We start from the raw sequence: 24,385 nt of genomic DNA on the forward strand, positions 1-24,385 counted from the left end.
GTGCCCGGTACCTCCACATTGCGCACGGAGGGGTCGGGGGCCTCGTCCGGCCAGTCAGGCAGCTCCTGGTAGCCCACGGCCTTGGTGTTGAGGAGGTGAGAGAGCGAGCCGAGCTGGAAATGGTCCCGATCTGTGGGAGGACGGGCTCAGAACACAGCCCCATGTGCTGCCCCCACTGCCCCTCCTGGGCCCGCTCCTGGCCCCCACGCCCGGCCGGCCCCGGGTGCCACCGGGGAGGCTCTCCCCTCGCCAGCCGGGCCTGCCCGACCTACCCTTGAAGGAGGACTCCAGGATGGGGGCGGGCTTCTGTGCCAGGAAGAGCTTCTTGGCGTACTTGTTGAGGACCCCGCTCTTCTCGGTGGGCACGATGAGCTGGCGGATGAAGCGGGCTCGGTCCCGGATGTCGTAGTTCTGGTCGTACTTGGCCAGGTTCAGCACGTACTGGGTCAGCAGCTTGCTCTGCAGCGACACTCGGCCGGCTCAGCACCTGTCTGAACCCCTCCCGGGCCCCCCGAGGGGGAGGCAGGGGCACAGAGAAGGGCAGGGATGCGCCGGGGGCACCCGTCCAGCTCTGCAGAGTCCCAGAGTCCAACCTTCTCCCCCCCCCCCCGGCGGGGCAGCTCAAACACACGGACTGCTGGCCCGATCCAGCACGATGCTGAGTGCCTGCCACGCTCCCTGGCTGCAGCCAGCAGTGGCAGGCCGGGGGGTCAGACAGACGTGTCCCGGCCCTGACGCAGCCCCCACTGCCAAGCAGGCGGCAGGGCACCCGGGGCCGGCCGCACCCGCCCTGCACCCCCGCCCCGTCGCCCAGCCGCTAACCTGCTTGGAGTTGGTCAGGTAGAGCTTGGCGGCCAGGTTGATGACCTGCAGCTTGACGATGTCCTCCTCGCCGGTGAAGGACTTGGCCATCTTGCGCAGCACGTCGGGCGCCATCTTGGGCACGTGCTCGCAGTACTCGCCGATTAGCCAGAGGATGCTGGCCCGGGCCATGGGCACCTGCCGACGCACACAAGCCAGCGCCCCGCTCTGCCACAGCCCTTCCCGCCGCCTTGCAGCCCCGGCGCCGCGGGCCACCGGGCACGCCCCAGAGGGCCAGGAGACCCCCGGAGCCGGGGCGAGTGCAGCTCGCAGGAGACCTGCCCACCCCCTACAGCCCCCCGGGCCGTGGGCCCAGATTCGCTGGTCCTGCCCAGTGTCCCCCCCGCTCCCAGGCCCACCGACCCAGCACATCCCAGAATCCTTTGCCCTGGTGCCCCCAGCACAGGGAATTCTGGGACCCACAGTGCAAGAGCACGGAGCCCCGGGGGGAGGGGCAGAAACTCAGCCAGTGGGGAAGAGAGGCCTGGGGGGCAGGAAGGCCCCACTGCATTCCAGGGATGCTCCCGCAAGGGCCCACGTGTGTGCCCCTCTGGGGAAGCAGAGCACCCGGCCTGCGTGGCACTGCCCCTGCCGGGGATACGCCGCAGGAGCCAGGTGGTGCCAGAGCCAGCGGGGCCTGCCAGGGCGGTGCGGGCAGGAGGCATGGCCGGTCTGACTCGGGCAGGGCCCCACAGAGCAGACCCAGCACCGGGGCACTGAGTGCAGCCCCTGGGGTAGGGGCTGGCAGGAGGTGCAAGGGGGGCCCCTGTGCAGTGTACAGGGAGGGCAGCTCGCCCTGAACTAACCCCACTGCTCCCATGGGCGCAGCCCCCACCCATCCCCAGCCCGGACGCACCTGGATGTTGTCGGTGAGCTTGGCCATGTGCTTGATGATCTCGCTGTGCTGAGAGGGCTGCATCTGCAGCAGCTTCTTAATGACGACCACGGACTCAGCCACCACCAGCTCTGGGGGAAGAGAGACCCCCCCGGGCAGTGAGCACAGGGAGACACCATCCCCTGCACCGTATGGACCCAGCCACCAGCTCAGGGGGACAGAGAGACCCCCCCAGGCAGTGAGCACAGGGAGACACCATCCCCTGCACCTTATGGACCCAGCCACCAGCTCAGGGGGACAGAGAGACCCCCCCAGGCAGTGAACACAGGGAGACACCATCCCCTGCACCGTATGGACCCAGCCACCAGCTCAGGGGGACAGAGAGACCCCCCCAGGCAGTGAGCACAGGGATACACCATCCCCTGCACCGTATGGACCCAGCCACCAGCTCAGGGGGACAGAGAGACCCCCCCGGGCAGTGAACACAGGGAGACACCATCCCCTGCACTGTATGGACCCAGCCACCAGCTCGGGGGGGGCAGAGAGACCCCCCCGGGCAGTGAGCACAGGGATACACCATCCCCTGCACCGTATGGACCCAGCCACCAGCTCAGGGGGGGGGGCAGAGAGACCCCCCCCGGGCAGTGATCACAGGGAGACACCATCCCCTGCACCTTATGGACCCAGCCACCAGCTCAGGGGGACAGAGAGACCCCCCCGGGCAGTGAGCACAGGGATACACCATCCCCTGCACCGTATGGACCCAGCCACCAGCTCAGGGGGACAGAGAGACCCCCCCGGGCAGTGAGCACAGGGAGACACCATCCCCTGCACCATATGGACCCAGCCACCAGCTCAGGGGGACAGAGAGACCCCCCCGGGCAGTGAGCACAGGGAGACACCGTCCCCTGCACCATATGGACCCAGCCACCAGCTCGGGGGGGGGCAGAGAGACCCCCCGGGCAGTGAGCACAGGGAGACACCGTCCCCTGCACCATATGGACCCAGCCACCAGCTCAGGGGGACAGAGAGACCCCCCCGGGCAGTGAGCACAGGGAGACACCATCCCCTGCACTGCATGGACCCAGCCAATAGCTCAGGGGAAGAGAGACCCCCTCGCCGGGCAGTGAGCACAGAGAGACACTGCATGGACGCAGCCAATAGCTCTGGGGAAGAGAGACCCCCTCGCCGGGCAGTGAGCACAGAGAGACACTGCATGGACGCAGCCAATAGCTCAGGGGAAGAGAGACCCCCTCGCCGGGCAGTGAGCACAGAGAGACACTGCATGGACGCAGCCAATAGCTCAGGGGAAGAGAGACCCCCTCGCCGGGCAGTGAGCACAGAGAGACACTGCATGGACGCAGCCAATAGCTCTGGGGAAGAGAGACCCCCTCGCCGGGCAGTGAGCACAGAGAGACACTGCATGGACGCAGCCAATAGCTCTGGGGAAGAGAGACATGCCCTCTGGCAATGAGCACAGGGAGACGCCGTCCCCTGCATCTCCAGGACTCGGTCATGGCTGGCTCTGGAGCAGAAGCTCCTCTGCCCCCCTGCCGGGGCTGTGCAGGATCTCAGTGCTGCCGGTGGCGGCGATGCCAGTAACACCCGCTGTTTGCTCAGAGTTTTAACCCCTGGCAGAGGTCCCACCGCAGGGCGCCCTTCTGCCAGCTCTGCCCAGCCGCAGCCCTCGCCCCCAGCCAGAGCCTGTCCGCGGCCTTCACTCACTGCTGGGTCTTCAGCGCACGCTCTAAGCAGCATCCCCGCACACAGCCCGTGGAAAGCCCCCTCTCCCCGCCCCGCCCGGCCACAGCCGCTCACCGTCCCTGTTGGACAGGAGCTGCACGAGGCCGTTCAGGCAGGTGTCTCGGACCTTCCCGATGTTGGTGGCGCAGCGCCCGATGGCCTGGATAGTGGCAGCTACGAAGTCCTTGTCCATGCTCCGGATGTAGGTCTGTGGGACAAGAGGCGTGGCAGCTTTCCCAGCATGCCCCGGGAGTCAGAACACCACGCTGCAGCCGAGAGCTGAGCGCTTGGGCTCTGACCCCGTGGAGTGACTCCCGGCAGCGGCCTTTGGGCTCCTAGCAGCTGGCGGTAAAGCCTGGTTCACACTGGCCTGTGCTTAGGAGCAGGCCCTGCCCAGCAGTGCACAGGCCCGCTGTGTGGGCACCTACAGACACCCCAAGGAATTTACACGAGACCCTACATGTGTGCTCCCACCATTGAACAACAACCTGGCTGCTTCCCCCAGGGCCCGATGCCTGCTCTCCAAACCCGGGAAGTGCGGGGCAGGGCCACGGTCAGCGTAAAAACAAAACCCTAATGAAGTGGGGCGGCTTGGACCCCCAGAAACCCGCACCCGGCCCTTTGGGGGGTAACTATGAAACAGCCACTGCCAAGCCTCCCGGACTCGGGAGGGCTGCCCACAAAGTTCCCAACTAAACGGGCTCTGCTTCCCATGGAAATGCAGGTTTTTTCATTCAATAACTAAGCAATCGAAACCCAAAGTTTTCTGATTGCACTCAGTGGCCATGGGAGCCTCTTGGGAACTGTAGAGCCAGGCTCCTCCAGCCTTCTCCCGTGAGTATTACCCTACCAAATCTACGGCCATGAAAAAGGCATCACGGACGGTGAAATCTGGTCTTGTGTGCGCTCTGACCCTGTGTCACGTTACCGGAGTTTAAGGGAAGCAGCCAGGTCACTGCTGTGCCCATGGGGGGAGGGTTGCCCCAAAAGTTGGTACAAAGGGGGCCATGTGAGGAGTCAAACAAAAGCTTATTGTCTACGGATTCTGTATCTGCTCTTCATATACCTGTATAATGTCTGTATGTGGAGTTATGAATACGGACTCTGTGTTGATGCTGAAAGATTCTCTGTCCGAGGCAGAGCAATGGGCTGGGAATGTTTGCCCATGGACATGCTAATGAGCAAAGTTCCAGGGAACAATGGGCCTCTGGAGGCCAAAGACACACCTGGCCACTGGCCATGTGACTCTCCAGCTTGGAAGAAGCCAGGAGGGGATATACATATGTCATGTGGCCGACTCCATCTTTCTGCTCGGCTCAGCTCTTCATCCCAGATGCAGCATTGCAGGGATCAACGAGTCGGAAAGAACTGTGGACCCATCCTGACATAGGATGTGCAACAAGGACTTTTAAGCCAGCAGTTATAATATCTCTGCTAGAGCCTGCATCGAGAACTGGGAGAGTCGATACATGTAACATATGATACTTTAACAGCCTTACTCTCATGCTTTTCTTTCTTGTAGTAATAAACCTTTAGTTGTTAGATGCTAAAGGATTGGCTCAGCGAGATCTTGCGGGTAAGGTCCAGAGTGTAAATTGACCTGGGATCTGTGGCTGGTTTCTTGGAAAGGGACAGAACTTGTTCGAGGTAGGTGAGATTGGATCCTAAAACCCCTCACCTGTGTATGAGGCCCGGGGCCATCTGGGGCACGGATATTGCTGGGGTGTCGTGAGGCTTCTGGCTGGCCCGGCAGGCAGCTGAAGCGCTCTGTGGGACTGATGTGTGGCCTAGTCTGGGGGCTAGAGAGAGCCCTGAATTTGAGCAATTCACCCTGAGCAGACGCCCTCAGCTGTGCCCAGACCTGGCCCAGTCCGTCACACCATGCACGAGTCAGATTCCACGGGGAGACCAGCAGTTCTCAAACTGGGGGTCCTGACCCAATGGGAGTTGCAGGGGGGATCACAAGGTTATATTGGGGAAGTTGTGGTACCCTTACTTCTGTGCTACCTTCAGAGCTGGGCAGCCCGAGCGTGGCAGCTGTTCACTGAAGGCAGTGTCGCTGCCAGCAGCAGCACAGAGGTCCGGGTAGAAGTACGGCAGCCCCCCCTACAATACATTTGCTACCCTCGAACAATGCCTTGCTGGGTCTGGACCCTACAATTATACCACCGGGAAATTTCAGATTGAAATAGCTGCAGTTATGACATTTGAAACTCTATGATGTGAAATTGACCAAAGGGGCCGGTGAATTTCGGGGGCCCTACCCATGATGCATGCAGGAACTCCAACACTGAGGACATCCTGGGAGATGTAGTCACATCGGGGAGAACAGCCCACGGAGGAGAACGGGGATACGAGACAGCTGAACTACAACTCCCATGAGACATGGCGGCAGCATTTCCACATTGAAACATTCCATTTTCTCGCTCTTTCCCCCAACCCAAAGCCCATTTTCTGCCCAGCTCTGGCACTGGCTATGGCTCCCGGTGGGGGTGGAGATGAGACTGAGAGCAGGAGTCAGTGAAAGCCTTGAGATCTCGGGAGAAGCCTTATTTCCCATCGCTCTATTCAGGCAGCTCCTCCCAGGCTGTGAATGGTTCTCCCCTTGCTCGCTGCCAGGGGTGGGGCACTCGAGGCCGGCAACATCACCCCTGAAATGCTTCCATCTCTGCCCCGCGCTGCCCCCACCCCCCAGCCCTGAGTACCTGAAACTCCCGCAGGATGGTGGAGATGTTGGTTTCGTTGGCGAGGTTGGTGAGAACTTCCAGCTGGAGGGGAGGGAGAGAGCGGCACAAGCACTTGCATGTGAGAGAGGCGGATTTACCACCCAGCCCCCCGTGCCCGGAGAGACCAGCCCCAGGGACAGCGGGTCCTGCCCGTGGGGCAATGGAGAGGCGACAGAGCCCAGGCACAGCCGACCGTGTGTGCCTGGGCTCGGGGAGAAGGGAGTCACAGGGCTGGATGGGCCTGCCCGTGGGGTCCAGAGGATCGGATGGTACTTCTCAGGGGGGTTGGGCAGATGGCCCGTGGCAGGGGTATTTGGGCAGCCTGGTGCCCAGGCTAGCCCCGGGCTGCGTGGGGGTGCCAAGCTGAGAACTGGCACATGGGACTCACCTTGAGGATCTTGATCTGGGTGGGGTCCGTGGACCTGATGTAGAAGCTCTTCAGATACGGCTCGAACATCCCCTGCAGGCACAAGGCAGCTGTAGCAGCAGCCCAGTGACGAGTGCAGGGCCAGCTGGGCTCGGGCGGGGACAGGGCAATGACCCAAGTGATGATGGGGGATTTCTTTGCAGCAGCGAGCGCTGGTCCCTATTGGAGGCCAGCTACTGGCCCAGACAGGCTGCTGGGCGGTCCCACATGGCAGGGTGTGGGGGGGCTAAAGTGACCTGACCCCCTTGCGCTGGCCTGGAATGGGTCAGCCCCAAGCCCCAGACTTTGGGGAGCTCAGACCCGACCTCCCCTCCCCACCCCCGCCCCTAGAGCAAAGAGGGGCCATTTCTCAAGTGCAGGGCACCGGGAACTCACCCGCCGCTTAATGGACATGGTGGCCACGTTCTGCAGCACCACGTACTGCACCTCGCTGCCAGGAGAGAGAGAGGGAGAGCCGTCAGCCGGCCTGCGAGGGGTGGGCAGCAAAGAGAGTCCATGCCACAGGCTGCTCCGACACCAGCCCCCGCTGGGCCCCGGTCCCCCCTTCCTACTGACGCAAGGCCCAGGCTCAGGGCCGCTTGCGAGGTCTCTCCCTCCCGGCCTGACTGCTCTGGTCTCAGACACGTTGGCAGCCCCAGACGGAGCCGACAGGACCAGGCGGTCAGGCTGCCAGGCACTAGCAGAGGAGCTGGGGTCGCTGCGCAGGCCCTGGTGGCCTGTCACGTACAGCACCGCCGCCGCGTGCCACAAGCCACGGGAGAAAGTCCAGGGGGCGGCTGGAGGAGCACGGGGGCTGTGGGCAGGGGTGGCCCGTGACTATAGGCCGACTCGGCCGTCGCCTAGGGTGCCGCCTTCAACGGGGCGCCCGAGGATGACGTCACGGGGGCGCCCGAGGATGACGTCACGGGGGCGCCCGAGGATGACGTCACGGGGGGCGCCCGAGGATGACGTCACAGGGGCGCCCGAGGATGACGTCACAGGGGCGCCCGAGGATGACGTCACTCCATTGACGGCCGTGCAGGCGGGGCACCGATCGCACGTGCCGCCTGGGGCGCCAGCTGCCGCAGCCGGCCTCAAGCCGCTCCTGGCTGCGGGGCGGGGGCGGGCAGGGGACAGGCGGAGGGAGGGGCGAAAGGCGGAGATGCTCCGGGTTTGCAGACCTGTGGCTCCTCAGGAGTCGCACCAGGGCCTTGGCAATGACCCCGACTTCGGCCTTGGGGGCCAGGTGGAAGTAGAGCTGAGCTACGGCCATCACCACCTGAGGGGAAAGAGACAGGAAGTCACGGGAGGGCACCGCCCAGGGCTGGGGCGCCGGCTCCTGGCTGGTGGGTCCCATGTCGGTGCACTGCTCCTGCCCGCGTAGGGGATCCCCAGGCAGCAGCCAGCACAGGGCGGAGTGGCAGGAGCGCGCCAGCGGGGCAGGGTGCCTGGTGCTCCGTGGGGGTCAGGACAGGGGGCTCTCTGAGCTCAGAGCCTCGGCCTCCCCATTCGGACGCAGAGCAAGTCACAGGGGGCTCTGCCGCAGGGACACGGTGCATGGGGGCACGAGGGGACGTGTCCCACTGCCAGGTCTCCTGGACGCTGGAGGGCTCGCTGCAGCACTGCCGGTGGGCCTGGGGGCCTGCATGTCAGCGCAGCTCTGTGGTGGGGGTGGAGGGGGCTCAGGGCGAAGTGGGGCAGCACAGAGCACCTCTGTGGTGGGGGGCAGGGCAAAAGGGTCGGGGCTCACTGTGGTGCTGCAGCTTTGTGGGGCTGTGGGAGGAAGAGCAAGGGGGTTGGGAGCTCACCGCGGCCTTGTGGCTCTGTGCAGGGGGGGCAGAGCAAGACAGTCCTGGGCTCACCACGGCTTTGCAGCTCAGGGGAGCAGGGCTTGGGGCTCACTGCGTGTCGTGGCTCTAGGAGGGGCAGGGCTCTCGGAGGGGCAGAGCTCGGGGCTCACCGCAGCATTGCGGCTCTAGGAGGGTCAGGGCTTGGGGCTCACCACGTGTTGCGGCTCTAGGAGGGGCAGGGCTCGGGGCTCACCATGAGTCGAGGCCCTAGGAGGGGCAGGGCTCTAGGAGGGGCAGGGCTTGGGGCTCACCGCGTGTCACGGCTCTAGGAGGGGCAGGGCTCTAGGAGGGGCAGGGCTCGGGGCTCACCGCGTGTCACGGCTCTAGGAGGGGCAGGGCTCTAGGAGGGGCAGGGCTCGGGGCTCACCGCGTGTCACAGCTCTAGGAGGGGCAGGGCTCTAGGAGGGGCAGGGCTCGGGGCTCACCGCGTGTCGCGGCTCTAGGAGGGGCAGGGCTCTAGGAGGGGCAGGGCTCGGGGCTCACTGCATGTTGCGGCTCTAGGAGGGGCAGGGCTCTAGGAGGGGCAGGGCTCGGGGCTCACCGCGTGTCGCGGCTCTAGGAGGGGCAGGGCTCGGGGCTCACTGCATGTTGCGGCTCTAGGAGGGGCAGGGCTCTAGGAGGGGCAGGGCTCGGGGCTCACCGCGTGTCGCGGCTCTAGGAGGGGCAGGGCTCTAGGAGGGGCAGGGCTCTAGGAGGGGCAGGGCTCGGGGCTCACCGCGTGTCGCGGCTCTAGGAGGGGCAGGGCTCTAGGAGGGGCAGGGCTCAGGGCTCACCGCGGCATTGCGGCTCTGCAGCAGGGGCTTTGTGTTGCGCAGCAGCAGCCGGTGGTCGGGGTCCATCACGTAGGGCTTGCGCTTCACCAGAGAGGCTGCGTCCGGCTTGTCCTCCTTGGCGTCCTCCTCCTCCGAGCCGTAGAAGGCCTTCTCTGGGTTCTCCTCCAGCAGGGACTCCTGCCGGGCACAGGGGGATGCTTGGGGGGAGACAGCCCTAGCTCCCCCGCAGCAAACCCTGCGCTCAGCAGAGGCCAGGCCCAGCGAGCCCAGCCCCGAGGCACCGACCAGGTGCTGGTACCAACCCACCAGCCCCAGAGCAGCCCGAGACCTGGGGACAGGGCCCCGCACCAGTGAGGACAAGGGGAGGGGATCAGGGCCACTCGGTGAGCCCCAGGGGCTGTCCCATGGTCCGGAGGGGACTTGGGCTGGCCAGCATCACGCAGACCAGAGAGCCGTGCCCAGGGACTCCCGGAGCCAGCCCGGAGCTTCGGAAACACACCCCGTGTCTGTGCACAGCCTGTGTGGGACGCAGCCCCCCCACGCTCCAGCGGCCACTTTCCCGGCCTGCTAACCACACGGGCCTCCTTCCCGGCCCTCACCTGACAGCACCAGAGAGCCGCCTCCTCTGGTGCCCGTGGCCTCCGTGACCCCACGCCGCCCGCCCCCTCAGCCCCAGCCCCGCGCCGCCCGCCCCCTCAGCCCCAGCCCCAGCCCCGCACCACCCACCCCTCAGCTCCAGGCCCAGCCCAGCAGCACCAGGTGGTCCGGCTGCAGGGCCCGGCACTCCCGCGCCCGTGGGAACCGGCGGCCGGCTGCACTCACGTTCTGGTTGGGGCTGAGGAACTGGGTGCGCGCGTAGCGGGTCAGCATGTTGATGATCACCACCTGGCCCCACTCCTCCACGTCGATCAGCAGGTTGCAGAGTTTCCGGTAGTTCTTGTGGATCAGGTCGATGCGCTCGGGGCAGACCTCCTCGAAGGCCATGACCACGCTGCCTGCCACCAGCTGGGGCAGAGGGGAGAGCGGGGTGAGCAGGGCAGGAGGGCAGGCGACCGCCCCAGGGCCCCGGCCCAGCCCTGAGGAGGAACAGCCCCAGGGCAAGGTTTCCATCAGGAGCCCCGCTCCGCAGGCTCTGCCACCGGGCACATGGCCTGAGGCTGGCAGCAGCCGAGCAGAGCGAGTGGGGGCCGGGTTTAACAGCACCCCACTGCGGTGGCAGGACGCTGCCCCTTTAAGAATCCATTTCCTGGGGCCCTAGAGCTACCCCCCGATGGGCCTTTGTCGGGAATTTGGGGGGGCCACCGCCCCCACTCACCGTGGTCTTATCTGACAGCAGCTTCTCTATCACTTCAATCAGCTGGTCCTTCTGATCCGAATCCAAGCTGCAAGAGAGTCAGCGCGGGGTGACGCGGCCGGCAGGGGCGGGGAGGCTGGGCCGTTGGTTCTACGCTCCTCGAAGGAGCCAGCAGCCCGGGGCAGGCCGGAGCGCTGGGCTTTGACAAGGAGCTGCCCAGCGGCCACAGTCTGGGCGGTTCCCCCAGCCCCAGCCCGCCCGGCCTGTATCACCCGCCCCGCCCCAGGGCCTAACACAAAGCGAGTTCAGCCAACACTCAAGGGGACTTGTCCCTCTTCCTCGCCCGTTGGCTTCCGCTGCGCTCGAGCCAGGAGAGCAGACTGGCGCCTGTTTCTTGCCCTTCCCCCCCCCCCACGGTTTCCATAGGCCGGCACAAGGCCAAGCTGCATTAGGACCCACTCGGCCAATCTCCTGCCTCACCAGGGCACGTCCTGCCGCGAGCCCAGAGCCTGTGGCTGCACCGGAGCGTCGGGGCTCGGATCCAGGCAGCGTGAACCCGATCTCCTGGGAACGTGTTTTTCAGAACTCCATCCCAACAGCCCTGCTGCATAGGAGGGTTCGTCCGACTTTTACCCCCCCACGCTCTTGGCCCTCGCGGCCCCCCCGTGGCTCTGCTTTCCCTGATGGCCACGTGGCAGCAGGATCCAGCCGCCCGTCAGTTACTGCCGCGGCATTATCCGGGCAGCCAGGGCACGCCTGGCAAACACGCCGCTCGGCTCCTGGCCTCGCTTCCGGTGACTGCTCATTTGATGGGAGAAACGTCTCCCCCACAGCCCCTCCTGGGGCCTGTGGTTCCTGCCGGGGGAGCACTTCGGGGGGGGAGGGGGGCGCTCGAGGGCAGCAGGGGAGAGGAGCTCTTGGGCTCGCGTGTTTGTGTCCCCAAGGAGAGACCAGGGGGTCTGACCCCTAACGAACAAGCAACTGAATCCGCTGTCTGGACACAGTCCTTGTGCGGAGCAGGGTGTGTCTCAGAGCTGGCAACATCCTGCCTGGGGCAGCCAGTCCACCTGTATCCAGGCTCTGGCCACGAGCGCAGGCACATCTGGCCCTGGAGCCGTGCTCCTGCAGCAGCTCCCTGTGGCAGGGCGGAGAGGCGCTCGGGCAGGGAGGGGTGTGGGCAGGGAGGGGGTGCAAGTAGGGAGGGGCGCGGGCAGGGAGGGGTGACTCGCACACCTGCTGCGCACATAAACCAACTCCAAGGCAGCCCTCCCACGAGCTCTGGGGGGCTCAGAAGCTCGTCTCTCTCCCCGCCAGCAGCTGGTCCCAGAACAGCTGTTGCCTCGTCTCTGCACCCACCCTGCACGGTGCGACCCAGGGCAGCCGCCGGCGTCAGTGTGTCGTTAACGGAAAGCCATTGGAACAGAGAAACTCAGTCGTGGGACACTAAGCCGGGAGGGAGTTTGCCCGCCTTGCGTAGCCACGACTGGCCGGCCTGCGAGAAAGGGAAAACCCTGAGAACCCCGTGAGATGGGCGGAGACGCGGCCCATCGGCCAGTTACCTGTACAGCTTGGGGATGGCGTGGGCAGCTGTCTTGCGCACGTACGGAGACATGTCTGACGCTGCCTCCTTGATGGCCAGCATCATGATGGGCACGATGATGGGCACCCGGATGCTGGAGAGGACCCGCAGGGCGCTGGCCCGGATCAGCTGGTTGGGGTCCTGCGGGGGGAGGGGGGGAACGGGACACGGGAGACAGCTCCAGGCAGGCTTTGCAGGGGAGCTGCGTTCCTGACTCAGGCGGCAGGGCGAGGGCCCAGCAGCACCCCTGGGTGCTGGAGGGAAGCCAAGGGACTCGTGCCACACCCACCACGCTGCACCCTGGGCCATTAATGGGGGGTCCTGCTGGGCAGAGGGGGGGCTGCTCCCCAGGGCGACCCCAGAATCAGGGCTGCCGCCGCTGCCAGGGCACCACTGACTTTGGCCTCCCGGCTGGTCCTGTGAGACGGGCCCGGGGCGACTCCTCGGCCAGCCGGAGGGGAGGGGGGAAGCGTGTCCGCACCTCGCCCTGGGGACGCCACAGCGCTAGAGCCTCCAGCTGCCGACGCCCCAGGGCTCTGCGTCTCCATGGCCCCGAGCCTGGGCACGGGCCTGAGGAGACCCGCGTAGGAACGTCCCTCCCTGCTAGGCCCTGTTCTGTGAGCCCGGGGCCACGTCGCCCTGGTCCTCGTGCTAAGCCCCAGCCGAGCCGGCCTCTTCTGCCGCTGCTGGGAAACCCGGGGGCCAGCTCTCTCCCCGCTCGGCGTGGGGCGGCCCCCGGCCCTCCAGCCCCCTCCGCCCGCGGCCCCTCACCTTCAGCCCGCGCTGGAAGGTGGAGATGGACAGCAGGGCCAGGTCCTGCTGCTCCTCCGCGTAGCGGACCAGGTAGACGTACACCAGCTTCTTCACCTGCCGGGGACACGGGCAGGGCTGGGCCCGTCAGCCAGGCTCCAAAGCCCTAGAGCCCGCGAGCAGGGAGCGAGCTGGGGGCGGGGATGAGGGACGCCCCAGGGACGGCGCTGTCCTTGGGCTGCTAAACACGCCTGCTGCTCCTCCCGGGCCCCTCTGCAGCCCAGGGGCTGGGCCGGATTCTGGTGCCTCTGACGGTTCGGAGCCGTCCCTCGCCCACCTCTCGCCGCCCAGCCTGTGCAACACCCTGCAGCCCTCCCGGCAACCCCGCGTGGCCATCGCTGTGGCAACGGGTCCCACCGCCGCGGGGCCCCTCGCAGCCAGCTTGCTGCTTGGTGTCCCGCCCGGGTGCATGTAGGCAGACCAGCCCCGTGCAAGCCCCAGTCAGCCCCCCAGCGGGTACCGCCCCCAGTGCTGCCCCCGGCTGCGGCTGTGACCCCGAAGGAGACCCTCACCTCAATGTTCTTGCAAGCCACGTTCTTCACCACGGCCGGGAAGAGGTCGGACGCGTTCTTCCCCCTGGCGATCATCTGGGGGCGCGAGAGAGGGGACTGAGACCCAGCCACACGTCTGCAGGCGTCCCAGGCCCCCTGTGCCCAGCACCCGATTTCCGCACCCCTGCAGCAGATCTGGGGGCAGAACTCAGGAGCTATGGGGCCAGACACACAGGGCCCCACCAGCTGGGCTAGAAAGCGCAACCCCGCCAGCGTGTGTGTGCACGTGTGTGTACAGCACCTAGCACACTGGGCCTTGATCCATAACTGGGGTCCCCAGATTCCATCACAACAGCAGCAGTAGGGGGGCTCACAGCCCCCCTTTAGGACACTACAGGGCTTGAGCACCCAGACCGCTGCTCGCGCTGCGCCCCTTTAGCAGAGAGCAATGGGTCACTCCCAACCAGCCAGCCAGCTGCAGCCCCACTCCCAATTGTGAGGGGAGGTTACTCTTGGGGCAGGAGGGCTCACAGAGCAGTGCAGTTTCGGGGAATGAGCTCAAGGAGCCCGTGCCTCAGTTTCCCCCAGTAAATGGGGATGCTGATTCTTATGGGCGAGGGCTATCAGCTGTCTAGCTATGAAGAACGATGTCGGGGTCCCAGCCGCTCAGCCAAGTCAGAGCGCGTAAGCGACCAGCAATCTGCCCTCCTGTCTCCCCCATGGGCCCGGGCACCACCCCGCAGCCACAATGAGACCGCAACTCACTGCTCCCAGGAGCCTAGACCAGGGCATGCCACAGGCAGAGCTGGGGGGACCCACAGGGACCCCGAGGTCTGTGGCCCCTGCCGTGCCAGGGAAAGGAGATGCACTCGCATAACCCTGAGACCTGCACCCGCACGTGGCAGGAGAAATGCCCCAGGTCCCTGGCAATTTGCCCCGGGGGAATCCCTTGCTGACCCCACACTTGGTGACCAGCGAGACCCTGAGCGTGAGAAGAACCAGGCAGCCAAGCCCTGGAAGAGACAGTGCTGGGAGCCAGCTCAGAGCCTGGCCTGCCCCATACGACCCCTCTGCAGCTGTGGCCGTCCCTCATGTATCAGAGGGAGGAGCCCAAAAACTCCCTTCTAAACCCAGAATGCAATGGGGGGAGAAGATCCCTTCCTGGCCCCTGAAGGTGGCTGGGTGAAACCCTGAAGCATGCGCTTGGGGAACATAAGGCATCAGGGAGGGAAACCGCACAGAGGGGAAACTGAGGCAGGGCCGGTTGCACATCAATGCAGATACTGCCGGGGCTGGGGCCACATCTCCCTCCTGCCCAGTGGGGGACACTCACAGCCACGATCCTCTTCATGGCCTCCAGCTTCAGAGAGTCCTTGTTACTGTCCAGCATCTCCTTCAGGTCGTCGTGTCTGCAAATCACAAGGAGGGGCAGCTCTCAGCCCTGCGCCGACGCAGCATGCGCCCCCCTCCAAGAGGGCAGGAACCCAACCCCCTCCCCACGCCCAGCCTCGCCCACGGTGAGAGGCCAGCTGATGAGGCTGACCCTCTAGCATACGGGTGCAACGGCTCTCCCCATGGGGGCCACCGAGCAGAGACCCAGTAACCACAGCCATGGCCACGCGAGGGCTGCACCACATGGGGGCTCAGGCTGCACCCTTTCTGCGGGCCTCTGGCTAAGCCGGAACCGCTCCTCCCAGTGTCAGAGCCAGAGCAGACACCCCTCTGCCTGGCCCTTCTCAGGAGCAGCTCTCAGCATTTGACAATCGCTGTGTCCCTGGCGAGGGGGGTACATCAGCCACCTATCCTGGATGGGGAAACTGAGGCAGAGGGGGCAGGACCGGAGCGGGCAACAGCAGGCAGGACTCCTGGGTGCTAGCGCACCGCTTGATGTCACACGGCGCTGTGTTCACGACCCCCCGGGAGTCCCGAGCATGAGGGATGCCGCCCTCCCCGGTGCGGGGCGCACATACACATCAGGACAATCAGACACGTGGGCATGCACAATGCGATGTGGAAGAGCTAATATGATAGAGGCATATAAAATCACGAGTGGTGTGGAGAAGGCTGATAAAGAAAAGTTATTTATTAGTTCCCATAATAGAAGAACTAGAAGACACCAAATGAAATTAATGGGTAGCAGGTTTAAAACTAATAAAAGAAAGTTCTTCTTCACACAGCGTGTAGTCAACCTGTGGAACTCCTTGCCAGAGGAGGCTGTGAAGGCTAGGACTATAACAGAGTTTAAAGAGAAGCTAGATAATTTCATGGAGGTTAGGTCCATAAAAGGCTATTAGCCAGGGGATAAAATGGTGTCCCTGGCCTCTGTTTGTCAGAGGCTGGAGAGGGATGGCAGGAGACAAATCGCTTGATCATTGTCTTCGGTCCACCCCCTCTGGGGCACCTGGTGTTGGCCACTGTCGGCAGACAGGATACTGGGCTAGATGGACCTTTGGTCTGACCCAGTACGGCCGTTCTTATGTTCTTATGTTCTCTTGGGAAGGGCGATCATGCCTCGCCCATGGGAGGAGTCCACCCCGTGCCCACCCCCACAGTGCCCCCTGTGCAGCTGTGGCCGCCTGTCACGTTTCAGAGGGAGGAGCCCAAAACACCCTTCTAAGCAATGGACAAGGGGGGCTGCTGGTTCTAGAGTATTTGGGCTTCCAAAGAGCTGAGATTGGAGCCCGCCGGGTTCCGCACCCGCTCCGGGGTACCCAGGTTCTGCGCCCGCCCTGGGGTACCCAGGTTCCGCGCCCGCCCTGGGGTACCCATGTTCCGCACCCGCTCCGGGGTACCCATGTTCCGCACCCGCCCCGGGGTACCCGGGTTCCGCGCCCGCTCCGGGGTACCCGGGTTCCGCGCCTGCCCCGGGGTACCCAGGTTCCGCGCCCGCCCCGGGGTACCCAGGTTCCGCGCCCTACTCTGGGGATGCCAGGAGAGTAACCGACCCAGCAAGGTTGGGGGAGCTTCAGAACCTTCCCCTGGGAGGGGTGAAGGATCAGGCCGGAGTCACTCGTCCAGGGGAAGAAACTGGGCTGAGCTGGCCCTTGGCTCCAGCATCTATGGGAGCCGGCCAGCGCCACCCCCCATTGCTACTGAACCTGTGCTCCCAAAACACGGCTGGGCTCGGACTCCCTCGGGGAGCCCCGCCTCTGCCCCCCGACAGCACAGGGCCAGGCTCAGGCAGCGTGTTCAGCGCCCAGCGGCCGCTTTCTCTCCCAGCACTGGCTTGAGAGGCCAGGCCGTGCAGAGGGAGGGGCCCGCTCCGAGCAGTAGCCTGCTGCTCCTGGCTCCGTCTAGGCAGGGCCATGCCACGTGCCGGCTGTCACAGCAGGGGCAGCTGCTCTGTGTGCTGGGAACGCCACTTGTGGGAAGACACTGGGGGGGGGGGGGTCTCACCACCTGCCTTGCTTGTATTTAGACTCACAGCTGTGAGCCCCTTCCCCTCCAGCACTGGGACTTGGTCTGTCCTTCCAGCCGCCCCGACGGGAGCTAGTCCCAAGACCTGGCCCAAGGACCCAGCCCTCAACGCTCCCCCTTTCTAGAACAGGAATCCCACTGCTGGGACCACAGCAAGGAGGCTGCTCCGGGGATGGCAGAAGGGGAAACAGCCCAGAGAATCGCCTCTCGGTGCCACTTCCAGCAGCAGGGTTAGCTCACAGTGGCCGCAAGCCACACCAGGGCACGCCACTGCCACAGAGACAGAATGACACCCACGCCTTTCCGTGGCAGGAGACAGGCACTGCCCGGCCAGGCCGCAGAAGCGGGGTCTGCGCCGCTCAGCGAGACAGGGAAGGGCCGACTTGGTTGCACTCTGACAGTGATGCAATGGGACTGGAGATCTATCGTTTCAACAGATACAAGCGATGCTCCTGTCAAGCATTTCCCCCATTTTTAATCTATTTCAACATGTGGGTTCGTGGAAAACGCTAGGGGGAGGCCAGACAATTCTTTAATGACAATAGGGGTTGAGATTCAGAAAGGCCGCGCTTTATAACCGTTAAAACGTAAATCGCCAGCGTCACACGTCAAACCAGACAACGGAAACAGGCATTCAAGAAACCAGGCTCTAAAGTTCTCAGCAGCGTTTCTCTTCCTTTGCCTCTCTGGAAATTTAGATTAGTATCAATGGAACGATTTTTTCGTCGGGGTGTGTGTGTGGCGAAATTGACATTTCCTGATAAAAACCAAATCTTTCCAAGATGACAGGGTGGCTCTGACTAAGCCATGCAAGCCCGGCTACACCTATCTCCATGGGGAATGCATATTTGATAACAGAGTCTTGGATCTAGCCGAAAAAGGTATCACAAGATCCAATGGCTGGAAGTCGAAATGAGACAAATTCAGATGGACAATGCCGTGCGCATTTTTACCAGCGAGGGTAACTGACTGTCAGAACAATTTACCAAGGGCGGTGGTGGACTCGCCGGGACTGACCATTTCTAAATCAAGAAAGGCTGGCTGTGTACACAAGATCTGCGCCTGTCCAAGCACAGTCACTGTACGCGAACCTGGGAGTAATACAGGGACCCCCCCATGGCCTGTGTTGTACCGAGGTGCGGGGGGGGGGGGGGGGATACGAGATGATCACAGTGGGTTCCTCTGGCCTTACAGTTTGTGAAGCGATGGGCAGTGAGCACATGGAATACCGGTCTGGGGATACTATGGGGAGCCGAGGGGCAGAGCCAGGAAATCCCCCTCCACAAGGGCCACTCGCAGTCCTGGGAGCCCGTCTGCCCTGGCGCTTTGCACCCTGGAACCTACTGCGCCCGCGGGACGGGGGGTGTTTTTTCACACCCCTGAATGTGAAAGTGCGGTAAAGTGGCCATGGAGACAGGCCCTTAGTTTGGCTAGAGTCCAGTTCAGTCCTCACAAGCCCTCGCTCCCGTCCGGATACCGCAGGCGCCCCTGGCTCTGGACGCAGAAATGTGGGGCTGGGAGGGACCGTGGGAGTCCGTCTCTGCTCTGCGGCGGGGCCGGGCACACCCAGCCCGCCCCGGACACACTCGGGCCCACCGTGGCTCGGGGGTTCCACCGTCTCCCCAGGCAAGCTGTTCCCGTCTCACCGCCGGCGCCTTTGCTGCCGATTACGCCCATCCCTGCTCGCGCCCTCTTCAGCGCACATGGAGACCAGGTGACCGCCGACCTCCATTAATAGCCCGTCACATATTTAAAGACTGTTGTCAGGTGCCGCCTCTGTCCCCCAAGTCTTTTCCTCAAGAGCCAACACGCCTGGTTTTTTAACCCTTCCTCCTAGTCTGCAGAGATCAGCCAGGCCCTCAGATCATTCAGCCCAGCAGCCATGCCAGGGGGATTACAAGTCCGCCCCACACACACGCCAGGCAGTGGTGGGAGTGTGAGTAAGTGGGCAAACAAAGCCCCACAATCTCCCAGGCCTGCGCGAACCCCGGTGACAGCCGCAGGGACCGCACTTGCTTGGTTTTACAGGGTCTCCGCACAGGCATTCCCTGGGGCTCGCTTTGATCCGCTTCCCTCGCCCCCCAAGAATTTCACAGCGGGGGGGGCTGGTTTTGAACCCCAAAGTTCAGCACCAAACTCGGGTCCCAAGTGCCAAGTCTCCCGGGAGACTCCACAAGGAGGCCAGATTTCAGCGCCCCCGCCTCTCCACAGACCCTAGTTCTGGGAGAGCTGGGCCCAGGCCAGGGGAGGGGGCTGGCCAGCAGCCAGCCCCACAGGCAGAGGAAAGGGGGAGGGGGAAGGCAGCCCCACAGCTCTGCTAATGAATTCAGTCTGCAGTGAAACCTGAGACCCAGGAAAGCGGAGAGGCTCCCCATTGTAACCTCTGCTCTGCCCAGGCCCCGCTGCGGCGGGGAGGGGAGGTCTCGGTTGAACATGTGCTTGTGAGGGGCAGGAGGACGCGCGAGGGACTTTCGGAAGCTGGGCGGTGCCTTGCTCCCCAGGGCGAGGTGCCTGTTCCCTACCGGGGGGCAATCAGGCATGGGGGGGCACTGTCCACAGTCAATAAGGGGCAGAGATGGAGCAGAACTGCCCAGGTCCATGGCAAGCACAAGGCCAGCCCCCTCCCCAAACCTGTCCCCTCTCACGGAGCACTAGTGCCCGGGGCTGGCCCTTGGAGGAGCCCCACGCCAAGCACAGCCGACCCCTGGAGCCCGGGGGCCAACGTGGGCAGCGTAGCCTGGGATCAGGTGTGGGAGTGGGGTCTCCCAGCCCCACCATGGGGCAGCCCTCCCCCCCCCCCGGCACCACGCTGCAGAACCTGGCCCAGCCGGGGAGGGGGAAGCTTAGCAGGAGTCACGAGGGCAAAGGGGCCCATGAGACCTAGCCCCCCAGCAGACTCTGCCCACAGGAGCAGGGCCCAGGAGGCTGCAGGGCCGCCCCCCTTGGCCGGGGAACCCAACCCGCCACCCCTGTGCAATATTCATCTGCTGTCAGCAGTCCACGGAGAGCGGCATGAAAGGGAGCCCGGGCCGGCTGCCATGGCAACCCCGACGCTGGGCTTCTCCGATGTCGATTCCAGTCACGGCCCTGGGCGGCTGGGGTTACACGGGGGGGTGGGGATGGCGGAAGGCAAGGGGCCTCTGGGGCCGGGGGATCGGGAGTCCCACATGCGCTGAGCTTGCTGGACCTCAGCTGGGCCCCTGCCCCCAGGCCCGTTGCCCCCGCCTGGCGCTGGGGCTCTGAGCACGGAGCCATTTGGCAACAGACTCGGCACTGGCCGTCGACATGGGGCCAGGCCCCCACCATGCTGGGCGGGAGCACATCAGCATCGGTTAGCCTCCGGGCTGCCCCCGCAACCGTGTCTCTTTTGAACCCCCCCGTCCCGCCGTGAGCCGGGGGCAGAAACTCCCCAACGCGACCCACCGGGGTCGGAGCGCGGGAGTCGTCACGCAGGGATCCCCAGGCAGACGCGATTCCCGGGGACCAAACCAGCCAGCGCCTCAGCTGGTGTCAATCAGTGGAGCCAACAACGCGCCCCCGCGGGGAGTCAGGTCCCAGCGTTTCACGCCGGACGAGGGTCCTTTCCTGAGACAGTCCCCCGACCGGGCACTTTCCAGCCGAGCACTAGGGCAGGACTCCATGCGCCAGGGCCTTCCCAGTGAGCACGCCCCAGGCCCCTACGTGCACAGCGGTTACAGGGGACGAAGCCAGCCCAGCGCGTCCAGGGAACAGGAACTTTCCAAGGGCAGAGGGCTCCGAGCCGGAGCCAGACTCCTCAGAGCGTGCGGAGGTTGGAGCCGGGAGATTGGCGGCGCAGGACCTGGCTGGGTTAGAGCAAAGCTGGCCCAAGCTACGGGCTGATCGGGCTGCCGCCAGGGGCGCCCCATTGTAGGGGTGCCACGCGGGGCTGCCGGACCGGGTGGGGGTGGGGCCACGCATGCACCGGGTGCCCGGGGGCGGGGCTGCGCTCCATGGGCTCGGGGCGCACGAACGGCTCCGGCCGGCCCTGGGTTAGAGCTACGCATGAGGGGGGCCAGCTGGGGCTGGGGTTGGGAGTTGCCCCTTCTAGCTCCGATGCACCTCCCCCCACGTGGAACCAGTAACACACGACAGGTGTTAGCTTGGCAGCCCGCACGGGGAAGGGTGCACAGGGAGCACCCGGCTCCCAGCGGGACAGCAGCAGAGGAACGAAGGATCGGGCCTGAGCCAAGCCCCCAGAGCACAGGGAGATGGGCCAGACGCAAGTGTCTCCAGTGCAGGCCAAACTGGAATTCTCCATTCAAACATCCCAGGCCGGGGGGGTCAAATGCTGGGACCCAGACTTCTGAACCGGGTCAGGCTAAGCTGGGCCCCTATTCCAATCACCTGTCCAAGCTCGGGACTTGGCATGGCTCCAAGGGAGCAGATCTGGGGCAAGCTCCCCCCGACGAGCAGCACGCTTCCGCAGCTCCTCTGGGGCAGGGGCTCAGGGGCCCAGAGCCTCCCCCACGGGGAGTCACAGCTTCGGGGGTGGCTGAAGCGGGAGCACGACACTGCTGAGGGGCTGCGGTAGAGTCCTCGGCGGCCTCCCTCCCCTGCCCACAGGTGCAGGCTGGGCGAGCGACGCAGGAAGAAGGCACCCGAGCGGGCGTGCCAGGCAGCCAGGGTGCGGCAGGGCTGGCACGGAGCAGCCCCGAGGATGCAGGGCCGAGTCGGATGAAGGGAGACACAACACGGATCCCACTGGGCCAGCTTCACCCGCACCCGCAGGGAGGGGCCCCTCGGACGGCTCCGTGGCACGGCAGCGTGGCCTGGGCCCCAAGGCTCAGAGGTGCTCCACTGGCTCTCATTCAAGCTGTACCCTTGTGTGTTACCCAGCAGTGCAAGCCCCCCCTGTAGGCAGCCGCAGGCCCTCCCCCCGCACTCCCTTGTGCCTCCCCTGCATGCTCCCATCACCCAGCAAACGCCACCGGAAGCATGCGTGGAGTCCCTGAAGCGCAGGCCCTTGTCTCCCAGCAGCCATGACCCACACACACATGCGACAGCTCCTGTTACAGTCCAGCTAGGCCAGATCCTCCAATGGCCACACCAGGGACAGTGGAAGAGTTAGACAGGGTGGAGGTTGGAAGGGCAGACCCAAGGGATAGGGAGCTCCCCTAACATCACTCTGAGGGGGAAGTGTGGAGAACTCCAGCCCCCTCATCCCTCCCTTAGTGGGGATCAGGGGTTTGTGGCAGCAGGAAACCCACTCGCAATTGGACAGGGGCAGAGTCTCTCTAGGAAGAGGCTCCTCCCATCTCATCCCACTGCTGCCACCATCCAGCTGAGCTCTTAAGAGGACCAGGTTGCTACTGTTTTTTTCCTAAGGGGAGGATGGTTTTGTGTTCTCCAAGCACCCCCATTCCTTCCCTGCCCCCAGCCTCACAAGTGAGGCCAGTCCAAAGGGAATGAAGCGCTCCCTCTCCCCGCCAGTGGCCCTACCGTAGCGGCTGTGTCTGGCTGCTACCGGTGCTGTTCTCTGGGGCAGCCTCCTGCTCTGGCGACTTGAGCAGACGGAGCTCGTCAGCCTGCATGGCGCTGTACCAGGCCTGCTGCCCACCGTCAGGCGCCAGCACCGGGCTCTTGGCCTCTTCTCTCGCCATCCCCTGCTGAGACCTCACCAGGTTCACCGCGCTGGCCGGCAGCTGCAGCAGCTTCTGCATCGGGTTCATTGTGGCGGCCGGGTGGGAGGCGGAGGCAACAGGCAGATGCAGGTGATGGACCCTCACCGACAGGGACACGGGTTCTTCGGCAGTCCCTGTGCCAGCCCCCAAAGAGTTAACCTGGTTCCACCGGGGGCCCCGGCACAGCCAGGGGCTCTCTGCCCCCTCCTCCCCGGCGCCCCTCTGGGGATGTTGGCGCGGAGCCTGGATCCTGAGCAGGCAGGCGCAGTTCAAGGCATGAGGTGGGAAGGCAGCGAGGAGTGGGGGCCGGCGGCCTGCAAGGGGGGCATGACAGTGGGGGAGCAGCTGGGCTCCCTGGATGGCCCCTCCTGCCCCGGCAGACGCCCAGCGCAGCCACGTTTGCAGGTCGGCTCCGCTAGGCTCTTGTGACTCAGCTCCCCTCCGCGGGCAGCCCCCCCGCTCCCGGTCCCGGGCTGAAACCTGATGCTGCAGCAGCCGGCAGGCAGCTGGAGAGGAGCCCTTTCGCCTGGCCTGGCTTGCAGCGCCTCCTGCTGGCCACACACACACTGGCACGCAGCAGGAGCCAGCCGCAACCTCCCAGCCCGCCCCATGCCCTGTGGGGACAGAGGGCAGACCCCAAGCACGTGCCAGCGCGAAACGTGACCAGCCACCAGCTCCCGCCTATGGCCCAGGCAGGACAGGCCACCCCACACTCAGGCCACCCCACTAGCTACAGGGTGGGCCTCCCAGAGAGACAACGAGGGACTAGAAGGGCCATAAACCCTCACCCTGCAGGGCTGACCCTGCTCTCTCCCTTCGGGGCTCGGGGGAGACGTCCAGGGGGGCAGATCACCCCCACCTGCCACTGCTGGGTGCCTGTGCCCTCCCCAAAGCGGGGCCGGCGGGACGGTGGGTCTGTGCCCGTCTGGCGATGCCGCTGTGCACTGAGGTACCCCAGAGGGACGCCCACTCCTGCCAGAGGTGCTCCTTCCAGGGGGCCAGAGAGCTGTCTCTATAGGAACCCCCCTGCTCACTTCTAGCCTGGGGCCAGCTCTTCTGTAGGCCAAGGCGTCTTGTGGCACCTTGGACCCTCCAGCGTCAGGGACACTGTGCTGGGCTAAGCACCGGAGCCAGAGGGGAGCCTGTGGAGAACGCCCCCCGCCCCAGAGAGGTGAGCTTTGTGCACTAGCGCCCACCGAGCCGCCCCAGCCAGAGCTCCCGAGAGCAGGAAACCCCGCGGCAGGCTCGGAGCCGTCCGCGAGTAGGCTGGGGGGTCCTGGTTCTCATTTCCCATTCACGGCAGCAGGGCTCCTGCAGCGGGGGTCACGGGGAGTCACCCCGCCGCCCACGAGGGCCCGGCACACGGCAGCACTGGGACAGGAGGGAGCTGGAGCTGGGTGGGTGGCTCTGGAGCCAGCCTGGGAGCAGGGAATGGGATGGGCAAGGGGGCAGCTGTGGCAGGGGACCCGAAAGCAGCTCTCAGGGGCTGGCCAGAGGGAGAGGCAGGACAGGAAGTTGCTAGGACAGGGGCTGGCTTAGGGGGGCCTCCAGCAGGCTCCCCCTGCCAGGCCCACACACAGCCAGGCACGGAGCCATTCACAGAGCCGGCACGGCCGCCAGCGCTGCCAATGAGTGGAGCTGAGGGGGTTCGACCCCCCCGACCTCCCCGGTCCTGCCACCCGTCCCCTGGGCACGCCTCCCCGGATAAGGGCCCCGTTAGACACCAGCTCGGTTGGTTCTGTCAGAGGGAAATGGCACCGGCCAGCGTGCTCCCCCCCTCCGTGTGTGTAGCTCCTACTCCAGGGCACTCCATGGCGCCGGCAGGGCCCCGCACGCGCACGCAGGGCTGTCGCTACAGTCACGCTACAGCTAAGACCCTGCACGCGTCACGCGTCCTGGTGGGGCTGAGGGCTTTGCCCTGGTCACACCGGGAGTCCATGGCAGAACCAGACGGGACT

At 64.9% G+C, this 24,385-nt stretch overlaps 1 protein-coding gene across 11 annotated transcripts in view; it reads right to left on the minus strand.

The window, feature by feature from the left end:
- The window catches only part of AP3B2 (adaptor related protein complex 3 subunit beta 2), a 40,244-nt gene that overhangs the window by 11,077 nt on the left and 4,782 nt on the right, over nucleotides 1-24,385 (minus strand). For 4 of the 11 annotated variants that reach the window (XM_075897512.1, XM_075897513.1, XM_075897515.1 and 1 more), the window contains exons 2-17: nucleotides 14,702-14,777; nucleotides 13,390-13,464; nucleotides 12,839-12,934; nucleotides 12,048-12,208; nucleotides 10,510-10,576; nucleotides 10,017-10,199; nucleotides 9,195-9,371; nucleotides 7,753-7,850; nucleotides 6,968-7,022; nucleotides 6,554-6,625; nucleotides 6,145-6,207; nucleotides 3,515-3,647; nucleotides 1,718-1,827; nucleotides 823-999; nucleotides 273-459; nucleotides 12-130 (exon numbers count right to left, since the gene is read on the minus strand). In XM_075897512.1, the coding sequence (XP_075753627.1) occupies nucleotides 12-130; nucleotides 273-459; nucleotides 823-999; nucleotides 1,718-1,827; nucleotides 3,515-3,647; nucleotides 6,145-6,207; nucleotides 6,554-6,625; nucleotides 6,968-7,022; nucleotides 7,753-7,850; nucleotides 9,195-9,371; nucleotides 10,017-10,199; nucleotides 10,510-10,576; nucleotides 12,048-12,208; nucleotides 12,839-12,934; nucleotides 13,390-13,464; nucleotides 14,702-14,777 (1,849 nt within the window). Of the gene's footprint in view, nucleotides 1-11; nucleotides 131-272; nucleotides 460-822; nucleotides 1,000-1,717; nucleotides 1,828-3,514; nucleotides 3,648-6,144; nucleotides 6,208-6,553; nucleotides 6,626-6,967; nucleotides 7,059-7,752; nucleotides 7,851-9,194; nucleotides 9,372-10,016; nucleotides 10,200-10,509; nucleotides 10,577-12,047; nucleotides 12,209-12,838; nucleotides 12,935-13,389; nucleotides 13,465-14,701; nucleotides 14,778-22,245; nucleotides 22,919-24,385 lie in introns of those variants that run through there. The other 7 variants (XM_075897505.1, XM_075897506.1, XM_075897507.1 and 4 more) reach the window with 7 other exon arrangements.

This window comes from Pelodiscus sinensis, chromosome 14 (genome assembly GCF_049634645.1).
Source record: "Pelodiscus sinensis isolate JC-2024 chromosome 14, ASM4963464v1, whole genome shotgun sequence".
NCBI lineage: Eukaryota > Metazoa > Chordata > Testudines > Trionychidae > Pelodiscus > Pelodiscus sinensis.